This window comes from Polyodon spathula, chromosome 12 (genome assembly GCF_017654505.1).
Source record: "Polyodon spathula isolate WHYD16114869_AA chromosome 12, ASM1765450v1, whole genome shotgun sequence".
In the NCBI taxonomy this organism is placed as follows: domain Eukaryota; kingdom Metazoa; phylum Chordata; class Actinopteri; order Acipenseriformes; family Polyodontidae; genus Polyodon; species Polyodon spathula.
Genome location: NC_054545.1, coordinates 26,662,956 through 26,685,754, shown reverse-complemented (window position 1 = coordinate 26,685,754; position 22,799 = coordinate 26,662,956). Strand labels below are relative to the sequence as shown.

At 41.7% G+C, this 22,799-nt stretch overlaps 1 protein-coding gene across 16 annotated transcripts in view; it reads right to left on the bottom strand.

The window, feature by feature from the left end:
• LOC121324203 (teneurin-2) overlaps window positions 1-22,799 on the bottom strand; it is a 460,344-nt gene that overhangs the window by 115,835 nt on the left and 321,710 nt on the right. For all 16 annotated transcript variants that reach the window (XM_041265803.1, XM_041265804.1, XM_041265807.1 and 13 more), the window contains one exon: window positions 12,439-12,676. In XM_041265803.1, the coding sequence (XP_041121737.1) occupies window positions 12,439-12,676 (238 nt within the window). The remainder of the gene's footprint in view (window positions 1-12,438; window positions 12,677-22,799) is intronic.

The window sequence follows — 22,799 nt, the reverse complement described above, 5'->3', positions numbered from 1 at the left end:
TAGTTGAAGTACAAAAGATGGTGAGGAAGAGGGAATAACTAGTGTGATGCTGATGAAGCCAGAAGGGGGGGAATACAGGACCAAAGCAGAGGAAAGAAAAGAGCTAAACCGCCTTAGGCAAGAAACGACAAGGAAATTAAGAGGCAAACTAGTCCTGACAAACTGATATCAGGAGAAGAATGCAGAGCACAGAGGAGCTGTTCAGAATGAGCCTGATGGACATGTTGAGAAAACAGAGGCCTAAGGCAGAAAGCAAGTTAAATCGATCAGACCTGTCGATGGCATAAGAAACAAGCATAGCATGTGTAGAAAAGGTACAAGCAAAAAGTTTGAAGATGCAGGCATGGAGGCATGAATTTGTGTTCTTGAGAGGTGCTGTTGCACTATTTAATCACTGCAGTCTTCTGAGGTCAATGTCCATCAAGCATCAAAAGTCTTCAACTGGTTTTCACTGGGGGTGACTAAGCAATCATATGTATGTAAGCAGCATCATCCTTATAAACACAGCTTGAGACAAACAAGGTAAACAAAGGCCCGGATCCCTCAAAAGTACAATGTATTCTAATGCTGTGATGCACCTTTTGAGAAAAAAAAAATAGATTGTGCTTTAAATAGATTGTGCTTTAAATGGACTGTTTTGAATGGGTCCCCACACCAGCAGTGCAATCTCCATGCTTCTGTGCTGTTCTCTGATTCTCAGTTTTTGTCAGAGAGACTTCAGTAGGACAGGGTCTTGACATGTTTATATCTTCACTTTTCAACTTCTTGGAACTTGCAGGTTATAAATTCTCAATTGTTTGGATGTGCAGACTTGGGTAAGTTTCCCACTGTCCAACACCGTGCCTACACTGAATGTCGATTAGTTTTGGGGACCATGCTGGCTGCGACATGCTGCTTCTAACTGTGGGTCAGTAGATGAATGGGTTCCTTTTGTGTGCTCTGTTTAATGTAATGTGCAATGTGCTTCTAAGCAAACTTCCACCCAGCACAGCATCTATTTATTCATAATGTATGTATGTGTTAGAATAATATTGCTCTACTTTTATACTTTTATTTTGTGCAATCAACATATTTCGCATGAAACTCATTAGTTGCTAATTATTGACAATTATCATGATTGAAAACGAACATACATTATATATATATATATATATATATATATATATATATATATATATATATATATATATTATATATATATATATATATAACAGCTTATTAACACCACATTATTTTTGTCTGCTAATTGCAACAGTGTTATTCATTATAGTAATTGAAGTCATGAAAAATGCCTTAAATAATTCACACAGCATGCCAGTAGTAAAAAAAAAAAAATATTCAAAGTGACTTAATTACATTTGGGAATAGTCTAAAATAATACATAACACTGGATGGCTTGGAGATTGCACAGTTTTCAGTTTCCTTAATAATGGATATTCATAACATATTTTAGAAATCAATCCAGTGCCCAATTCAGAGGCCAGTTAGCCTCTTACTTCGGCCAACCAACTTCAGATGGAAGATACCTACTGTGACATCAGTCCAACAGCTGATTCAAATCATTTCATTTTCCAGTTATTTCATATTCAAGTGAATTTTTTTCACGCTACTTGAATGCTGTTTTTTTTTATTATTAAACTATTTACATTTTTCTAAAGAAGGGTACCCAGCAAATCATAGACCAATAACAAGGTACTGGTAGTGGGCAAAAACATGGAAACACCAATGTAAAGACATTTAATAGGGCATTGGGCCACCACCCATTATGGCCTGTATGCACCGTGGCATAGAGTCTACCAGCCTCTGGAATTCTGCAGGAGGAATGCGGCACCATTCTTCCACGAGAAAGTCAATCAACACATGCCTGGTTGATGGAGGTGGAAAATGCTGTCTCAGGTGTCGTTCCAGAATATCCCATAAATGCTCGACTGGGTTCAGATCTGGTGATTGAGAAGGCCATGACATATGTATAACATCAGTGTCATGATCATCAAACCAATGGATGACAGCACGTGCTCTGTGGATGGGGGCAATGTCATCCTGGAAGAGAAGACCCCCCCTCCCCCAGCAGGAAAGAAATGCTACTACATGGGTCTTTCCTTCTAAGGGAATGAGTGCACCCAAACCATGCCAGGAAAATGCGCCCCCCAACATTACGGAACCACCAGAACCCTTCACTGTTGGAACCAAGCACTCAGGGCTGTAGAATTCTTTAGATGGGCACCACACGTGCACTCGTCCATTTGTCGAGAACATGGTGAAGGATGATTAATTTGATCACTTTTCTCCACTGCTCTGTAGGCCATTGCATGTGCTCTTTGCACCACTGGACTCGCAATTGTGCATTGCCAGGTATAATGAGTGGTTTGTGCCCTGCAACCCAACTATGGTATCCTGCTCTGTGGAGTTCTCGGTGGACTGTTTTTGATGAAACTGGCTGCTCACGCCCCAAGTTGAAATTTGCAGTCAATTGACCTGCAGTTGCTCGCCTGTTTTGCCTTGCACTTTGAATTAATGCACGGATATCATGATCCTGGAGTATGCGCTTACGCCCATACCAAGATAATGTTCCTCGTGAAACATCAACAAGTTGAGCTGTCTTGGTCACTGAAGCTCCTGTCAAATACAGCCCAACAATCACCCCTCTTTCAAAGTCACTGAGGTCTCCTCTTACAGCCATGCTAGCCATAATTATAGGCAACCAGGCCTGTCCAGCACTTTTATACATGACCCTAAGCATGCTGGGATGTTATTTGCTTAAGTAACACATGAGCCACCCTTGTGTGGAAGCGTTTACTTTCAGTATACTTTGTGTCCCTCATTTACCCTCTGGATAGGAGGTCTGCTGCGTAATTGACTCTGCCCGGTAGGTGAACCACACGCAGAGAAGTCAAACGCAGCTGTGCCCATAGCAACGGCCGTGCTACCATTCGGTAAAGGCAGGGGGACCGTAGGCCACCCTGGCGGTTGATATACGCCACAACCGTGGTGTTGTCCAACCGCACCAGCACGTGCTTGTCTAGAAGCACTGGAAAGAAGTGCCAGAGGGCGAGGTCCACTGCTTTGAGTTCCAGAGCATTGATGTGGGCTGACCTCCAGGGTTCTGACCACAATCCGCGGGTCCCTGAGCTGTTCCAGACTGCTCCCCAACCTAGGTTGGAAGTGTCGGTCTTAACCACCTCCCTCCGGAAGATGGAACCCAAGCGCATGCCCTGGCGGATGTTTGACGGAACTTTCCACCAGCGTAGTGCTTCCCAGCAGGTTTGGGATACCGTCAACCTGCGGTGTTTGTCTCTCCGTGGATGTAACGCGAAGGCATTGAACCAGGCCTGTAGGGGTCTCTGGTGTAATAAGCCCAAAGGAAGGGCTTGTGAGGCGGGAGCCATCAACCCCAGCATGCGTTGATACAGCTCCATGCTTAAGTAACACTCTTGTGTGGAAGCGTTTACTTTCAGTATACTTTGTGTCCCTCATTTACCCAGGTGTTTCCATTTTTTTGTACACTACCTGTACATTCTGGTTTTAAATGTCTTAAACAAAGAAGAGAAAAATAAATGTCTAATACCGATGCTTTCCACTCAATGAGGGGGTGAATGGCTAACAGTACTGAAAGTGACCCTTTACCACCCCTATGAAAGAAGGTGTGGAGAAAGTGTTGCTGTGGTTCGTCACTGTAGCCAGCTCTGGGAGATGCAAGTGACAGTAAGACAGGGGCTTGCACAACAGTCTATTATTATTTACTTGAAAGAGCCATTTAGTTTCACAAAACTGTCTTTCTCCTAGTTGAAATCAACTCTGAAAAACCAGAATAATCTCTTTCTGTCTAAACTTCTACTGCCTTTTAATCTTAATTTCAGTACATTTCAGTTGATATTGACGTGTAAAGGCAATCAATCTAAATACAAGGGACACTTGCAGCCAGAGCACAGATAACTGCTCCAGTAGGATGAGTGCTATCACCAAGTCAGAACAACTCAATTGCAGCCAATTGTACATTTCATGGATATTTTTCAAATAGAAAAAAAAACTGTTCCAAATAACATTTTATTGACCTTACTAGAAGAACACTCCTGAGTCTTCTTTTAAATAAGTCTTTCAAGAGGCACATATCCTTGTGCTTATTCAAAAAGAGCTCTGCATTACTGTGTTTAAATGGTAACCCTTTATTTGAATACGCCACTCGAATATGTCTTTGAACTGAAGAGTTCTCTGAAAAGTTCTCTGAGTTCAACAAACATACTGTATTTGAGTAAAAAAAGTACCAGCACCTGGTTGCCAAGGGAATATTTACACTCATCATACGCTGAAGGCAAAGGATGAGGTAACCTGGTGATGCTGCTTGATTCATTTATAAAATGCTTTGGATAATAAAGTTCATGTTTTCTTCTGTGTAAAGAACTTTAGAGACAAAACTGAGAGGTTCTGGGTTTGAAATTAACCATGGCATACGGTGTGAAAACTTGTATACACCTTCATAATGGTGAGGGAAAAAAACAACCACAATTGCACATTTATAACCAACAATGAAAACACCTACCCAATGGCTATTAACAGACCTAAGTGCATAATCATTTGCTAACACAAATTACATTAATGCTATTTGACATGTAAGGAAAACAACCACTGTAAATATTGAAAATATTTTAGTTGAGCTTTTAAAATCTTAGTAAAAAAAAAAACGAAACACGGATGCAACCTTGATTCCCTGAAAGAGAAAATAACCATCAACGTAAGGGACATCGCCGTCAGGCAGTAGAGATTGGCTGAGCTTTATAGCAAAGCTACCGATAAGCCCGCCCCCCTGGGAGCTTACTATATGCAGCGCGCGGAGACTCTCTTCCTCTTTTGCTCTTCAGGCCGTGAAGGCTTCTGGAGCGACCTTGCGGCTTGATGGTTATTTTCTCTTTCAGGGAACCGGGGTTGCATCCGCAACCTATCGTTCCCTTTCAATTCGAAAATAACCATCAACGTATGGGAACAGTGTACCCAAGCCGTCGCGAGGGAGGATTCTCGGCAGTAGGACAGACTTACGTCATAACGCAACTGCATAGGTAATACATCTAGGCATATGCGGAACTGCGCCTCAGCGTCTATGCTTGCAATGACACCTGTCCTAAAGTGGAATAGTAAACACCATATTGGCATCCTAAGGTGCCATAGAGTGTAGTACAGAAGCTCCAAATAGTGGAGCAGAGGAATCCAGTACGTTTAACCGGTAAAACCTCATAAAAGTATGCGGTGTAGCCCAACTGGCTGCCACGCAAATGTTAGACACCTGCACTCCCTTAAAGAGGGCCCAATGTCGCCATACCCCTAGTGGAATGCACCTTCAACTGCCCTGGTGGTGGAAGGCCTGCAGATTCATAAGCTAATTTAATAGAATGAAGGATGCACTGACAGTGCATGTAACTCGCTGACACGTTTAGCTGACACCACTGACAGCAGAAATGCAGTTTTAATAGACACAAGCCTCATATTCACAGTGTGGAGAGGCTCAAATGGTGCCTTGGTAAGGGCTTCTAGCACCACGTCAAGGCTCCATGACTGTAAACTGGTCGTCCTTGGAGGTCGCAAACATTTTGCGCCTTTGAGGAACTGCGATGCCAGAAAATGGCAACCTGGTGATAATCCGTCAATGCGTACATGGCAAGCTGATATGGCGGCTAAATACACTTTAAGTGTACAGGGAGATTTCCCTTCATCTAACAGTTTCTGTAGAAACTGTAATATCACTGCCATAGGACAAGATATTGGGTCATGGCCCCCCGCCAGACATCAATCTTAGAACAACTGCCACTTATACATGTACTGCGAATTAGTTGAGGGCGCTCTAGTGCTCCGAATGCCGTCGAAAGCCCTAAGGCTGACAGGCGCTCCCGTTCAGGGGCCAAGCCCATAGCTGCATGAGCTTGGGCTTCGGGTGCCAAAGCCATCCTTCGGCCTGGGACAATAGGTCTGCTCGCAGGGGAAGCTCCCGCGGTTGACGATGCAGCAACTGCACCAAGCTCGGAAACCATATCCTCCGAGGCCACCGAGGAGCGACCAGGATCACTGTCGCTTGCTCTACCCTGACCTTCTCTAAGAAGGCAGGGAGCATTGGAATCGGTGGAAACGCATATAGGAGACCTGGCGGCCATTTGTGAGCCAGTGCATCGACTGCTAGGGGGCTGTCGGGGTCCCTCACCGAGAACCATAGGGGACAGTGCGTGGTCTCTCGCGAAGCGAAGAGATCTACTTGCATTATGCCGAACCATTCCCAGATGCGCTCTACCACCTGAGGGTGGAGACGCCATTTCACTGCAAGAGGGCCTCCTCTGGATAGGAGGTCTGCTGCGTAATTGACTCTGCCCGGTAGGTGAACCACACGCAGAGAAGTCAAATGCAGCTGTGCCCATAGCAACAGCCGTGCTACCATTCGGTAAAGGCAGGGGGACCGTAGGCCACCCTGGCGGTTGATATACGCCACAACCGTGGTGTTGTCCAACCGCACCAGCACGTGCTTGTCTAGAAGCACTGGAAAGAAGTGCCAGAGGGCGAGGTCCACTGCTTTGAGTTCCAGAGCATTGATGTGGGCTGACCTCCAGGGTTCTGACCACAATCCGCGGGTCCCTGAGCTGTTCCAGACTGCTCCCCAACCTAGGTTGGAAGTGTCGGTCTTAACCACCTCCCTCCGGAAGATGGAACCCAAGCGCATGCCCTGGCGGATGTTTGACGGAACTTTCCAACAGCGTAGTGCTTCCCAGCAGGTTTGGGATACTGTCAACCTGCGGTGTTTGTCTCTCCGTGGATGTAACGCGAAGGCATTGAACCAGGCCTGTAGGGGTCTCTGGTGTAATAAGCCCAAAGGAAGGGCTTGTGAGGAGGCAGCCATCAACCCCAGCATGCGTTGATACAGCTCCATGCTGATTGTTTCTCTCAACCTGAACATTGAGAGACACTGCTCCAGCGAGGCAACTCTTTGTGTCAACAAGGTCGCTTCCATGGACACTGAGTCACCAGTCATGGTTACAGACCCAAGAATTCGGTCTGTTGGCTTGGCACGAGGCAGCTGTTTTCTGAATTGACCTTCAGACCTAGCCGCTGAAGATGGTCTGTAACCATCGATGTGTGCTGTGCCAACTGCTCCTTCGACTGCGCGCAGACGAGCCAGTCATCCAGATAGTTCAGCAGTCGGACGCCTTGAGCCCGCACGGGAGCTAAAATGGCATCCATACATTTGGAAAAGGTTTGAGGAGCTAGTGACAGGCCGAATGGGAGGATACAGAACTCGTACACCCTGCTCTGGAATGCGAAACGCAGATACTTCCTGTGACCCGGGCAGATGGGAACACGAAAGTACGCATCTGTCAGGTCCACAGTGGTGAACCAGTTGCTGTGCCGGACCGACTGGATGATGTGTCTGTGTGTAAGCATCCTGAACGATAACTGCTTTAGGTATTTGTTGAGTACTTGCAGATCTAAAATAGGGCGAAACCCGCCATCCTTTTTGGGCACTAGGAAGTATTTGGAATAGAACCCCTGATCAATCAAAGCAGGGTCTACTTGTTGAACGGCACACTTTCGTAGCAATGCCTGTATTTCCACATTCAGAGCTAAGGACTGAACCGAGTCCTTCACTGCAGTTACGACCACCCCCCTGAAGGGGGGAGGCTTTAACTGGAGCTGAAGGGTGTACCCGATGGATATAGTTTTGCGCACCCAGATGTCGTTGGTGCATTGTTGCCAAAACTGGAGCTGTGGAACAGTGTAGGGGTGGGCTAACAGCTGCCTGGATGTCTCAGGGCTGTTTTGGCTGTGCTCGCTCACAAGGGGCCTGGCCTGAGCCACGAGGACATGGCCTGCCACCGCTTCTAGGGCGCCATTCTACGTGCCACGGTTTTGCAAACACAGGCTGGCCGCACGCTGATGGACCTACAGGGGAGGTCCTACTACCCCGTGGTTGTGCCTGTTGCTGTGGCGGTGTCCTACGCCATGGCTGTTCCTGAGGCCGCTTCGGCTGGAACTGCTTATTTGGCCACATCTTAGCCATTTGCTGCGATGCCTCCCGCGCTTTGATGGAGCGTTGCAGCATCTCCTCCACCGCCGGACCAAACGTGTGTCTGGGTGTAATTGAGGCATCCAGCAAAGGGGCCTTGTCAGGCTCCTGCACTCTCGCCTGCGAGAGCCAGAGCTGTCTTCTGGCCACCACCATAGATGCGTTGAGCTGGGCTAGCTTCACCAGCAGCTGACTGACTGTGACTAGCTCGCTTGTGAGGGCCGCAGAAGGGCACTCAGGTAGGTCTCAAAGGAGTGCCGCCTGGTAAACCGTCAGTAGACTGGCTATATTAGACAGTCTGACTGCCTCCGTGGCCACAGAGTACCCTTTCTTTAGGTGTACCTCTGTGGTCCTGCACTGCTTATTGGGGCATGCAGGGTCTTTTGTAAGCCCAGATAATGTCGCTGTTCTCACTAATGCGGCGAACGCAGCATCCACTGGTGGAAAGGACGCTAAACCAGTATCACTGGCCCCCTGCATAGTAAAGACTGAAGCCTTGCGAGACATTGCAGAAGCAGAAGCCAGAGCCCCCCCAAGTAGACTGCACCTCCTTGACAAAGTCCGGAAATGCTGGAAGCATCCTGGACTGATGGGACTGAGCTGATGAAGGCGTCTCAAACAGAGATCGCCTGGGAAGCTCTGTCTTAGGCCAATCAATGCCCAAGTGGCGGGTTGCTCTTTCCACCACAGACCACATAGGGTTGTCGGTATCCAGCACCTTGGAATCAGTGTCCTGATCCGAGTGCTGGGAGGCTACCTCAGCCTCTATACCGTCCCCTTCCAGGATGTCAGATACATCCCTGGAAACCGCATCGATATCCCAGTTCTTTTGAGGTTGCAGTGGAAGGGAGGTGGCCAATGGAGGTTGTGGAGGAGCCACTGGCTGGCTGGCGACAGGCCTAGTGGGTTGTTCTGGGGCTCGAGACACTGCATTGGCTAGGGACATGAGGATAGACTTCTGCCCCATCATAACCTCCATGAACTGAGACATCTTGGAGGTTAACTCCACCACCCCCGACCTGTCTCTGTATCGCCTGTCACGATGAGGGGATTAAGAGTGTCCTCTGCGTCGAGGCAATCTGGAGGGCGAACTAGACTCCCGACGAGGGCGTACCCTAGAAGGGGAGGGGCTGTGAGCCCTAGTGCGTCTGGTGGGGGACCTCTGACCAGCTGTAATCTGGGAGGCCGGGCTCGTGGAGAGCTGCAGTCACCCTGGCGGCATCGCTGTAGACGACGGTGGGGCTGAAATGGTGTGGGAATATCCCAAGGAAGGGGAGTGCCCACCTGCTGATTTCTTAGCCCTTTGTCAAAGGGCGCATCTGGAAGCCAGCACAATGGTGACAAAAGGCCCTATCCGCCAGCGTGGATACGGCGTGTTCTGGCATGCCACGCACTCGTCATGTGGGTCACTGGCAGGTAGCCTGACAGGACGTGCAACGATGGAAGCCCGACATCCAGCGTCGAGAGTCGAAGCGCCAAGCGTCGAAGTGCCGAGCGTCGAGCGTCAGAGCGGCGACGTGTCAAGCATGTAGCATCGAGGCGCCGAGCGTCGATCATGTAGCGTCGAAGCGCCGAGCGTGTAGCGTCAAAACGTCGAGCGAGTAGCATCGAAACGTCGAGCGTGTAGCGTCGAAGCGCCGAGAATCGAGCGTGTAGCGTCAAAGCAGCGAGCGTCGAAGTGCCGACGCGTCAAGCGTGTAGTGTTGAAGCACTGAGCGTCGAAGCACTGAGCGCTGAAACGGCGAGCACCGAGCGTCGAAGCATCAAGCGTCGAGGTGAGTGCGTCGAGTGTCGAAGCGTCGAGCGTCGAGCACTGAGGTGCGCGCATTGAGCACTGAGCACCGAAGCGTTGAGAGCAGAGCGTCGAGTCCCAAGTGCAGAAGCACTGCACCAAGCGCCGAAGCGCTGACACCACGCAGAGTGCGAGTACCGAGCGTCGAGGCGCTAGCACGAGACGCCTAAGCGTCAGCTGACCAGCAGAGTGGAGACGCTAGTGCTGGTACAGTGTCTTATTTGGTGAATACTTACCTTGGTGCTAAGGGAGTATGTGCTTGGTGGTCGTCTTCTTAATGGTGAAAAGGGATCTTTTTTTATTTTATTTTTTATTTGGGACGCTGCAGCAAGCGCTTAGTGTACTGTATGAGTGGCTGTAGGGCAGGCCGTACAGCTACCATGCAGTGGGGAACGCACAGCAGTGGAAGATTTAAATAGGGCTGCAGAGCAGACTCCACACACACGCGGTCTAGCCAGGCAAGACCGAGGCTGCAATGCACACGTGGCAAAAGCCAAATTGCACGCAGCGTTGTTTTTTTAAAAAATATATATATATATATATATATATATATATATATATATATATATATATATATATATATATATATATATATATATATATATATACAGAACCCAAAAAACACACAATAAATATAGAATAATATATAATAATAAGAAAAGACGAAGACCACGAGGTTAAACAAAAACTCGATGCCGAAGCAAAGTGTGGAGGAATATATAAAGTAATATATAAAATATATACACAATTATATAAACCAAAATTTACCAATAATAATTGCAACTTAAATAAACTCTGAGAAGGGGCAAAAACCAGCTTCTCAAGCCTAAGCTTAATGACAAGCTCTAGTACCTGCCGCTACCCAGGGGGGCGGGCTTACATGACAGCTCACTCAGAGGCCTATCGGCAGCTTTGCTATAAAGCTCAGCCAATCCCTACTGCCTGAAGGAAATATCACATACTTTGATGGTTATTTTTGAATAGAAAGGGAACTCTTCCTTGATCATGTGTTGCCATAAGACCTCTTTGCAAAAAAATCATGTCATTCATGGTTAACACTGTGGGCAGGATTTTAAAAAGTTCATAAATGATAACTCCAGTGTAAATCTAAAAATCAGTGTGTAGCATTGATTTTTGCATTTTCAAGTGGTTGTTGTGCCTATTTCGTTATTAAATAATCATCCTAATGTCATTTCTGAAATAACGTTACTATCTTAACAAGCAGTGCATCTGGCGACTATTTATTTTGCTTATGTGTGAATTTAAAAGCAAATCCGTGGTAATTGTCATCATTTGTCAGGTGTTAATTTGCACTTGGAAAAAGAGGGTTTTACTTAACGAAAGAGTATATTTCACCTTGAAACAGACATTTAACTGACCATGCGACCAGGGTTAATTTCTTACAGACTACTTCGATACTTCGGAATTCTATCCTAATTTTAAAAGCTTAATAAATATATAATGAAGTGTTACATACATGGTATACATGTACAATAACTACAAACTACAAACACCAATGTCGCTGGAAATGTATTTATTTCTAGCGTATAATCGCACATACTAAAATGAATTTCAACCAATATACAATGATGGCTTATGGTATTTTTTTCCTTTGTAACTAAAAAAAAAGATTGCAAAATGCACATTAAATGAGTTGTCTACAGTAAGCTGTGGCAAAATATCCCCCCGAATGAGGGTAAATGAATAATGGGTTTGAGTATATATATGTGTGTGTGTGTGTGTGTGTGTGTGTGTGTGTGGTGTGTGTGTGTGTGTGTGTATATATATATATATATATTATATATATATATATATATGTGTGTGTGTGTGTGTGTGTGTGTGTATATATATATATATATACATACGTACATACATACATACACACACACACACACACACACACATATATATATATATATATATATATATATATATATATATATATATATATATATATATTCATGCCATCTGATTTTTACCCACATGCCAGATAATTGTAAATCAGCATGTGAAGTGTTCTAAATAAATGTACATTCTGCATGACAAAATGCACAATTTTAAATTAAGTTTACAAATTATACACAAAATAGATATTCCTTTTATTTTTTATTTCCATATGGCTGCTGATTGCTAGTGGGAGAGCCGTCTCCCTGTACGCTAGTAGTTTCCATAACAGCGAATTATGCGTCCATTCATTTTTTTTAATCTTGTTAACATGCATTTTGATTAACGAGTTCCCATCATTTAGTTGTTGAGACAGGAAGTAATGTACGTGACCTGTGACAATTAAACTTTTTAACAAGAAATGTGCTCATTAACGACCTCATCGACTCAATTTCTAAGCATTAAGATTGATTTGATGAACACATTTAGTTTGAAACTCGCTTGCTACTAAAGCTCTCATTACTATAACAGCACAATAACATAACATACATATAACACTGGTTTTTCAATATTCTGCCCTGTGTTTCTTGTGCAGTATTAGCATTGTGCATAATAATGGAAGGTGCTGTACAAGAATCTGTCCTCTAAATTATAACATGATAATAAAATCATGACGATTTCGGGGGTTGTGAATTCATACTTGTGGCGCCCATATCAAATCAAGTACCTGGTCTCGAGTGGCACGTTGCTGTTGAGGACCCAGCTGTCCTGCAGCTGCACAGTCTCGGGGGTGGTGGGCATATCATTGGGAGCAGAGGCCGGCACGTGGGTCTGGTTCCGTCGGTTGGTCAGGGAGTTCCTGTTGAGTGAGTTGGCAGAGGAGTGGTGATGTGACAGCGTCTGGTGGTTGTGTGGTGGAGGCAGAGGCGGCCTCAGTGTCGACTGGCTGTGGTGATTGGGATGGCCTGGAGGAAGACAGGTTAAAAAGGTATTGACATGTTTAAGTGTAGTAAATAGACTTCATTTTTTAAAGACTAAATCTTTTTATACATTAAGAAGAACTAATTATTAAAACACTTAATAATCTGCATGGAGAAGTACTTTTAAGGTTATAATTATGGTTTCTATTATTTTAAAATTGCTTTCATTTTTACATGAGCACAAATTTTATCCTATAACAATGAAAGTAGGGTGCAGCACAGCAGTTGAGTTATCTCGCAATGAACCAATGGCTGCTCATAACCAACAAAAGGTGTTGGGAGGTTTGATGATAAGTCTGTGCTTGGTTTACTGTTAATCAATATAGTATTGTTGTTGCATATTAGTGATGAAAATAGGAGTCAATCAAGTAACAGTGACTATAACTTGGTTTATCTGTTCAGGGACCTCCTTTCAGTACGCATGCCTGACCCTATCGTAATCCCATGCAGTGGCGATGGAACCATTTTTATAGTGGAGGTGCTGAAAGCCATTGAACAAAACTGCAACCCCTGTATATGATGTAAACAGGTGTATAGCACTTCAATACAGGGGGTGCTGCCGCACCATCAGCACCCCTAGTTCCAGTGCCCCTGATCCCATGCTTGTATAGTATACAGTATATGTTATTTGCTTGTACAGGTTACTCATGTGCAATTAACATAAACAAATTCAACTCTCAGATCAACAACAAAATAAATATGAATGTATATTCTCCTTTATGACTGCACCATAAATAAACAGAAAAAAGTAAACATGAGATTTTAGTACTGCTGTTTTGAGCATCCGTAAAACCTAATGATTATTAAGCTTGTCAGGACAGCTGATGCATATCAGTGTCAAACTGTGGTTGGCAAGTAGCAAAGGAGTGACATGAATATGCCTGGGGCAACAACAGAAAAAAACTAAACAACTTTGTTTCCTGCACAAATTCAACCTTAAAATACCACACTAGTTCATGTATGGGGTTATTTATTTAGTTATTTTTCAATAGTTTGTTTTGGAAGGGATTAGAGTTACTTCACCTGTTAGATAGACGATAATCTCTTAATTAGGATACCCACAATTCCATATTTCCAGACCACATTCAAAAGGACAGCTCTGTATTATTATGCATATGCTTCAAACCTTCCAAATGGTTTATACATTTTGACCAACACATCTAAATAAAGTGATTTATTATTTAAGAAATGCTTATATAACATTTTTCATAACTGGTGTTTCCCAAAATTCTCAATGACCAATAAAGCAACAAACAGACTTATTAAGAAACTCCAAAAATACCTTTTTAAAAGCAAGGGAAACCTTATTTAAACAAAAAGATTCAGCAACTCGTAACCAGGTAAGAAAAAATGTTTAATCCTTGTGAATATACCTATTTGTTGGACTTTACCTTTTTTAAAATAAGTTTTTTTTTTTTTCTGTCAGGTGTACGTTAAATACACACATTTAAAACACTGAATTACTTATTCCAACATTATTTAAACTGTACCGACAGACAGACAAAACCCATCTGATAAACCACTAAAACTAAACTTCCTAAGTATAAACCTCTACAAACGCCAGGAAGCCTGAAGCACCCAGTGACCAGCGTTCCGATTCTCAATACTTTTCATGAATTGTCCTTTTCAAGACATACACAACACATCACTTGTTGCTTTGCTATTCTTTTGTATTATTATTTGACATGCCAGTAGTTCCTCACCCCAAAGCAAAAAGGACTCTTTGTAACTGATCTAATAATAGCTGGCTATTTCCATTATGCTGCCCATTTATTTTTGTAAAAAAAAAGCAATAAAGATGATGCTTGAAGTGCTTCTCTTAGTATTAGTCATGCAGAGGGCTGAACTGGCAGTGCCTGACCAAAAGCTATATTATTCTCTTAAGCCTCCTTCCATACTTAATATTCTCTATAACTAATGATCCATGCTTCACAATAAAACAAAGCAGTATCATACACATCCTAGGCAAGAACATAAGCAACACATTACAGGCGTCAGAACCATTAATTGCAGGTCACCATGGCATTGGCTGCATGTGAAACTGCATATTACAACAGAAGTCCATGATCTGTTTTTATACAAATAAGACACATGGTTTCCAATTAATTATCCATCAGGTTTTAATATAAAGTGGGGTACTATCTTTGCGTTTACATGGCTGACCGAAATCAAGTTCATCCCAAAGGTGCTCAACTGCATTTCTTTGAAGACTTAGGGTAATGCAGTCCAGATGCCCCATCTAGAGTTGCAATATCAGCACTGATGCACCAACCATTTGGGACTCAACAAGGACACAAATCTTCACCTATATAGTGAAAAACTACTCAGTTTCCAGCTCAGGCTCTCACACTCCTCACTTAGTTCTACTGCCTGGAGGCAATTTTCAAGTGTATATCTCATTGTAAACATTTCAATTGGTGTATTATCACTGTCTGAATGCTGGAGCCAATGACAGCTTTTTTGGCCACTGAAATAAACTGCAGCGGCTGCTATCCACTGAATCATTAATTCATTGAATTCATCTTCTAATCACAGAGCTTTACATCATAAACACAAAACCTGACTGTGACTATTCACAACAAAACAATATGGTTTCAGGGTTCAAAATGAATTGATTTGATAGAGTCCCTTTTGTTTTAGCAAATTATCCATCGTGTTTCAAAACTGAAAAACAACACATAGCACCGGTTACAGTGCAAATGGGACTCAATGACTGATTAACATGTTATGCAGATCTTTCACATGTATTCAGCAATATATAAATGCTGCATATCCCTGCAGCATGTCAATTTCACTGTCAATGACAGGTGCATGTTTGATAGGTGCTTCTGTATCCAAGGCTACAGACAGTTTCAAAAGAGATGTATGGGTAACTCTGTGTCAGGCTCCCACCGCCAAATTAAGGCGCACTGAGAAAGAGTTTATCTGTCCAGAACAAATGTAGTAACCTTGTAGTATTATCACTTTAAATCACTGCCCTTGGCAGTGCTGACAGTGTTATGGCAGGTGTTTATTCTGTATTTCTTTTTGTCCAGCCCTTTGTATCTACCTTAAAAAAAAAATAATAATAATAATTCCATCGGCTCACAGAGCAAGAAATAAAGGTTATAACGTCTTATCTTGCTTTTATTTGATTTGACTACAATAAAATGTATCATTACCCTTCCCATTACAGTTTAGAGAGCCTACTGCCCAGCTTAGACTTTTAAAATGTATTTCTTCTTACTCTGTATGTGTATCTAAAGGAACAAAACAAAACAAAAGGATTGCGATGAATATAGAAGCCACACAGCACAACTAATGATACGCTTGGAATGAAAGAAGCTGCCTGAAGGATTATCGCTATTGTGGTAACCTAGACTAACCTTGAAAAAAAAGAACATCAAAAAGCAAACAATGAAATAAGAAAAAGGCTGACCCTCCAATTTAAAAAAAAATGGCAGAGATCTGGGCAAACTGATACTTGACGCTGCATTTATTTCTTCTGGCAGAGTAGGAAAAAATTCCAATGAGTTTCTTTATAGTATAAATATTCCCTTCCTGAATCTCTAATGGGATCCCGTGGTGCTATTTACATAAAACAGATTTCAGAACGGAATGCACAAGAGCAGATTCAATCACTGTAATATGAAAGCAGTAAGCTGTAATCAATTTTAAGGATTTGATGGCTGTATTGGAGAAGTGACTTGCGAAATGTTCTATCATCATTTTTTTTTTTTTTTTTAGGTATATCTGGCAAGAATATTATTTTTAATTCATGAGCTATCTCTATAATACACACAGCTGGGGATTAATAACAAAATAGCATTTTGTCAATCACAGATGATCTGAAAAAAACAACAAAAACAAACGTAAAATCTGAACAAGACTTACATTTCAATCTGCATCTTCTCAATACAGTGTTGCTCATTATAGAAATGTTTGGTGTATTTTACCTGTTCAACATCAATCATTATTGGAAGCTTACAGATATGGACAGAATGCTTGTTAATTGCAAGAGTGTGTCAGTTTTCTACAGTACAGGTTGTACACATCCCCCAGAACTTAAGCCCCTTTCACTCTTCTATAATTACTAAAGGTGCTTATTTTCCTTGAGACAACATTATGATGTCTAAATAACTGTATTTAACATTTTTAGAAACAGCATTTTTCCAGAAGGTTGTGTAAAGAGAACAATTTCTTTACAAAGATGTGTAGATGGTGTAATAATATAATAATAATAATAATAATAATAATAATAATAATAATAATAATATAATAATTATTATTATTATTATTATTATTATTATTATTATTATTATTATTATTATTATTATTATTATTATTATTATTTTGCGGTTGCAGTGTATGTATAAGCAATGTCTTCATAACCTGTCTATCAGTCTTCTTAACCTATCTAACCCTAACCCTCTTCTCAACCTCTGACCTTCACCCTGGAGCCAAAAGCCAATGCATGAGGGCAGATGGGGATAAAATAAGCAACTGCATTAACAGTTCCCACCCCTATTCTTCATGTTTGAATAAAAAAATAATAAGCAAACAAACATACATAAGAGCAAAAACTTAAATCAAAGGGTTATGATCCTGTTCATGCATTCAGAACAATGTCTTTTTACAGTCTTTGCATGTTCTGTGTCTGTTCTTAAGAATTTATTATTTTTCAAGAGGCAACATTTTTATGTTTGTTTTGTCCTAAGCAGATTCATTTTAAATTCAAATTATTAAAAGCTTTGTATTTGAATGCATTGTTTAAGCACTCCTTCAGGATTAATTGTACTGTTTTCTTATCTACTATGCAGTTTTAATCCGAAAGAATATTGAATAAATCATTTTTGATGCCTTGCATTGTGTTTTAAAAGGCAAGAAAAACATGTTTGAGTTTACACATTTTACTTATTATAATCCTGCAGTTTTTGTGAGGGGGAAGCAAAATAACTTGTTTGCTTCAACTCGCAACCATAGTATTTAAATTAATATGAAGAAATATGTATCACTGCATATTTTACAATATTACTCTCTGTATTTCTAATCAAAAACAAATGCACAGCATCACAAAGAATGAAAAATCTGTTCTTACATATAAACCCAGTCATAATTAAAAGTGTGTATTTTGATTTTATTTTTATTGTTTATACAAATGATACTGCATGATCAGAAAAATGACTGTAAATACATGTTATTTTACTGCACCCTTATATTGTTATGATGTTTGCAATCATTCAGAGAGTTTCTTACTGCAAATATTGGCAGACAACTACAACTGAACAGCCGTTGAACTCTTGAAAGTATCTTAACAAACAGTTATCAAGAACCACTCAGAATGGCTGCACACAACAAATACAAATAGAGGAATGCAATGACATTTGAAGAACGAAATGGAGGGTGACTGATAACCAACACAGGTATCCCATTGAACATTACTACCAATCAAGGTGTGTCTCCTTAATCTTTGTCTCTTTTGAATGGGTAGGACTATAGCATGTACATCACCCAAGTATTAGAGCAGCATCGGGACACAGGCTCAGCATTACACTTCTAGCATGTTCGATTCAAACACTCTTTTAAAGGGTATTCAAATCTGACACGGGGGGGGGGGGGGGGGGGGGGGGGGGGGGGGGGGGTGTGGGGGGGGGGGGGGGGGGGGTGCTAACCATGAGCTAGATAAGAGCTGTGCGTAGAAAATCATATTCTTCTAATGTATTTACTGAGGTGGTAATGAACTAAGGGACACAACACCTTTGCAGAGCTTCAGCTGTTTAGCTGACAACCTGTAAATTGCACCAGACAGACTTAAATGGTTTCTACACAGCGGGTTTTTGAACAACAGTAAAAGACCTCATCAACATCCCCGCCCCCACCTCAATAATGTCATCGCCAATTTGAGAAATAAGCTGTGGAAGGCACAATACCAACTGTCATTTACAAAGAGACATTAGAATAATTGCTAGAAAGGCTAAAGAACTGATAAGCTGATTCGCCACTTGCCCTTTTTCCTAGAAGATGCTGACTCCCTCACGCAACAGCTTCACCAGCATCGGCGAAGGACCAAAAAAGCTATCTTAAATTGGGATTCTACATATGAAGTGCTTTTGGAGTAAGAATACATTTCTGTCTATATTTTATATGTTTGCATATATAATTTCAGACTTTGAGAATCTACCATAAGATCAAATCCCTCATTTTTAAGTGTGAATGGCAATCCTCGTCATGTATGGTTACTTCAACCCTAAACAGCAACTGCCCCCCTCCATCTAAGTCACACCATATGTGTCAGTGCTATTGATATTTAAGCAATGATTTATTATAACTGCTGCTGTAACTAAAAAAAACAAACAAAAAAAAGCACATAATAGCTAACTTGTTTACTGGGCTTGTCTTTTATATTTTCAGTTTCCAAACCTTTAAAGAAGAGAAAAAATAACTGTCTTTGAGAACTACTTCTTGGTTATACAAAAACAATATTGAGACCACTAAAGTGCTTGCTTTTCAAATACTGCAAAAAAAAAAAAAAAAAAAAAACACTCAAGTAGCTTTTGTGCTATCTGTCTACATTGGATTTCTTTACCAATTTCTTCCTAACTCCAAACTGAAGAGCTTTACCAGAAGCCGGTGCAGTGTTTATTATTATCACAACTCAACTGATGAATACCTGTTATACACTAAGGCGGCATTTTCATTTAAATGTTTCTCATTATTTATGCACATATCCAGGGCAACTACATTTGAATGGCAGAAAAATATCTCCTATTTCTTTTTTCATTTATTTTGATATTAGATTAATCTGAAACACAGGGTCTTTGTGAAGTCAGATGGACAATTGTAAAAGATTTATGTAAATGGAAACCAAACATGCTAAAGTGTGGTACGAGGCCAGACTTCTAAATGAGATATTAAAGAGTTATCAAGTGCTCCTTGACTTCTATAACATCTCCCTACATTCTGTTTGCTGCCTCCACTGTATAATGCAGGGCCATCAATTTGTGTTTAAAACACTACCTTTTTATATTTATCACACTATATATATATATTTATTTTAAATGTACTATGTCCAATTATTTTATCCAATTTCTTTCTCTACAATCCCACAACAGCTCAGAAAATTACATACCGCTTTGTAGTTTTCCATATCCTTAACAAAAAACTGACCAAAAAAAAAAAAAAAAAAAAGGAAAAATTTGACATTTCTAAAATGAAATACTGTACTACTATAATGGCTTCTGGTAGACTTTTGGGATATCATTTTGTAGTTTCTTTGAAGACATCATGTTAAATAAAAAATTTAAATTATGTTCATATAGTATTTTAAAACTATGTCTCAATCGTAAAATTCTAGGTGATGCAACACTTTTGGCCATAGCTGTACACAGATGGATTAAATAACAAGCTTGGAATGTCTCAAACTGCTTTCCAATTTCCATCCTTGATATCAAGCTTTGCTGTAAATTATCAATTTATGCAAATAAGGCAGCTTAGACAGCAAATATATTGCCATCGCTCTAGGATTTAATCTATGAAGTAATTTAATAAAAATAAAAACAAATAAAAATTGAAAGAAATTATAGAAAAAAGCTTTTGATTTACTGTAATGTATTTGTCACGGAGACATCTGGTTCCAGAAGACATCACTTCCATTGTATTATTTATGTGGGGATATTATACAAAATAGGTGTTTGACCCCCCCTTTGGACTAATGGATATAGAGAACAAAAGAAATATAAACGAGAACAACTATTTGAAACCCCTTAAACTGACTGTAGCTAACAAGATCTTACAGTATGTCTTATTTGTTGTGCACTGCCTTTTGTTATATAGGTCTTACATATCAATTTTTGAAAAAAAAAGCAAAAAAAAACAAATGTAGTTTTTATTAAAAAATACAAATACACATGAAATCAGATTTTACTGTTATAATAAAAGAATTGCTGGGCAAACATATACCTAAAATGAAAAAGACCAGGTTTAATAAGCAGTCACCAAGATGGTTAAATAGAAAAGTTCCCTTTCAGTTACAAAATATAACCATTACAGCATGGGTGAGTGTACCAAAGCTGTCGCAAGGGCATGATCGTGGAATGACAAGAATGATACAAGGCTAAGCCGAAAGCTGCCATGTGCGTTACCATTCGTAACCCCAGTAACAAGTAGCTAGTGTGAAAAAAAATTGATGGAGAGTTTCACTATACCTGTGTTGTAAGGGTCGACTGGAAAGCCGCCCTTAACACTCTAGTTCCAAAACCAGGGTTCTGAGGATCCATAATATTTAGCCTGTAGAACCTAGTAAAGGTATGGAGAGTAGCCCACACCACCGCAATGCATGTCCCCGACTCATACAATCCGGAATAAAGCCTACGAAGTTATAAAGGCCCTGTTTGAATGGGGGCAAGTTGGTCAGGTCAGAGGCAGTCTTGAAGGGACAGTTGGTATGGAACGTGACCTTTGTCCTGGCCTCTGTAAATAAAGCAATAAAGAACGCCTGCATGTCACTAACCCACTTTGCGGAGGTGATAGCCAGCAAGAAGCTGCTTTAAAAGATAGCAATTTCATCTGAGCTGAATGCAGGGGTTCAAATGGAGGCTTCATGAGTGCACTAAGCACCAAGTTTAGCCTCCAGCTGCCGAGCCCCTTTCAAATTCGCCCCACCGGGAAGCGAGCGCCTGGGGAGACAGTCTATCTTGACATGGCAAGCTGAAATAGCTGCCAGATAGAACAATAACGTGGAGGAGGATTTCCCCTTTTCCTAAAAGGGTCCTACAAAATTACAGTATAACTGCCATGGGACAAGTCGTGGGGTTGAAGCCTCTACTCTGAGCTGCTGGGGATTCCCATTGAAAAGGGTTCCAGTTTGGTGACTTTAGCAAGGTGTCAGTACTGGGGAGGTTTGGTACCAGTTCGGGACTTTAGCACTAGTTCAGTACCGAGATGGCGGCAGGTTGGTTCGGTGGCTTTAGCACCGGGTCAGTGCTGGTACCAGTGAGGTAACCTCGGTCCCGGTTCGTTAACGGTACAACACTGGGTCGGGTTCGCAAGCGGCCGGTTGGTCGCAGTTACCGTGGGTGCAATGTACAAACAATGTACAGCAAAGACACTGACAAAACTACTCAATCAGTACCAACACGGCATTGAGCGAAGCCTGCATGTTAGAATGACCTAACAGCCTTTGCAATCGAGACACTGTGGTTGTAATTGCAAGCAACAACAAACCGAAGTGAGCACCTCAGTCCTGCGCAGTGCTGCTGAGCCCAGCCGCTGCTCTTACTGCACACGTTAAAAACATGCCTGCGTGTGGTATCTGTAAAACACAGAAATAACACAACAAGAAAACATTCTCTCAACAAACAACAGTAATTTAACAATTACATAAATAATACAAAACGTCTTATATGGTGCTGAATAGCAAAAACAAGAAAAAAAATAAGCTCCAGCCAGAGCTAAGTAGCCTGGGGGGAGAGCACAAAGTCAGCTGACTTATGTTGTTGGTTCCCTGGGAAGGAATGACTCGAGCTGCTGGCTTCACACTGTGCACATGGCCGCAGCGGGACGTAACTAGCAACAGGCTGTAGTGCAGACAAATACGTGTAAATAGAAAAGCTATTAAGGCAATTTGTTTAATTATCATATACAAAATGTGTAAAAACACATAGTTCTAACATATACAGATATAAGCAACAATTGTATTTATCTGAATAAGGGTCTCCGTCAGGTCAGTCTTGAAAGGAAAAATGGTGCTGAGATCTGTCTGTGCAGTCCTTTTGATACCTTGGGGATGGAGTCAAGACTGTGTCATAGGCACAGTGAGCAGCTTTGTTATACAATATACATGATTCATGTCTTTTGTCACACATGGTTCTGTGCTATAAGTCATTAGATCTTTTTGCATGGAAGGCCTCGGTTGCAAAGGTATGCAGTTCTTTGATGGACCCAGATTCAGTTAAAATGTGTTTGCCCACTGACGATGGGAATGAGAATGTAGAGAAGGGAGCCCAGCTAACAAGATTTAAGTTTTTGCAGGTATCAGGCTTTTAAAGACTGTCACCCACACCTGTGAGCAGAAACTGACTCACTGAGAGCAGAAACTGACCCAATACTGTCACAGCTACTGGAAGCAGGC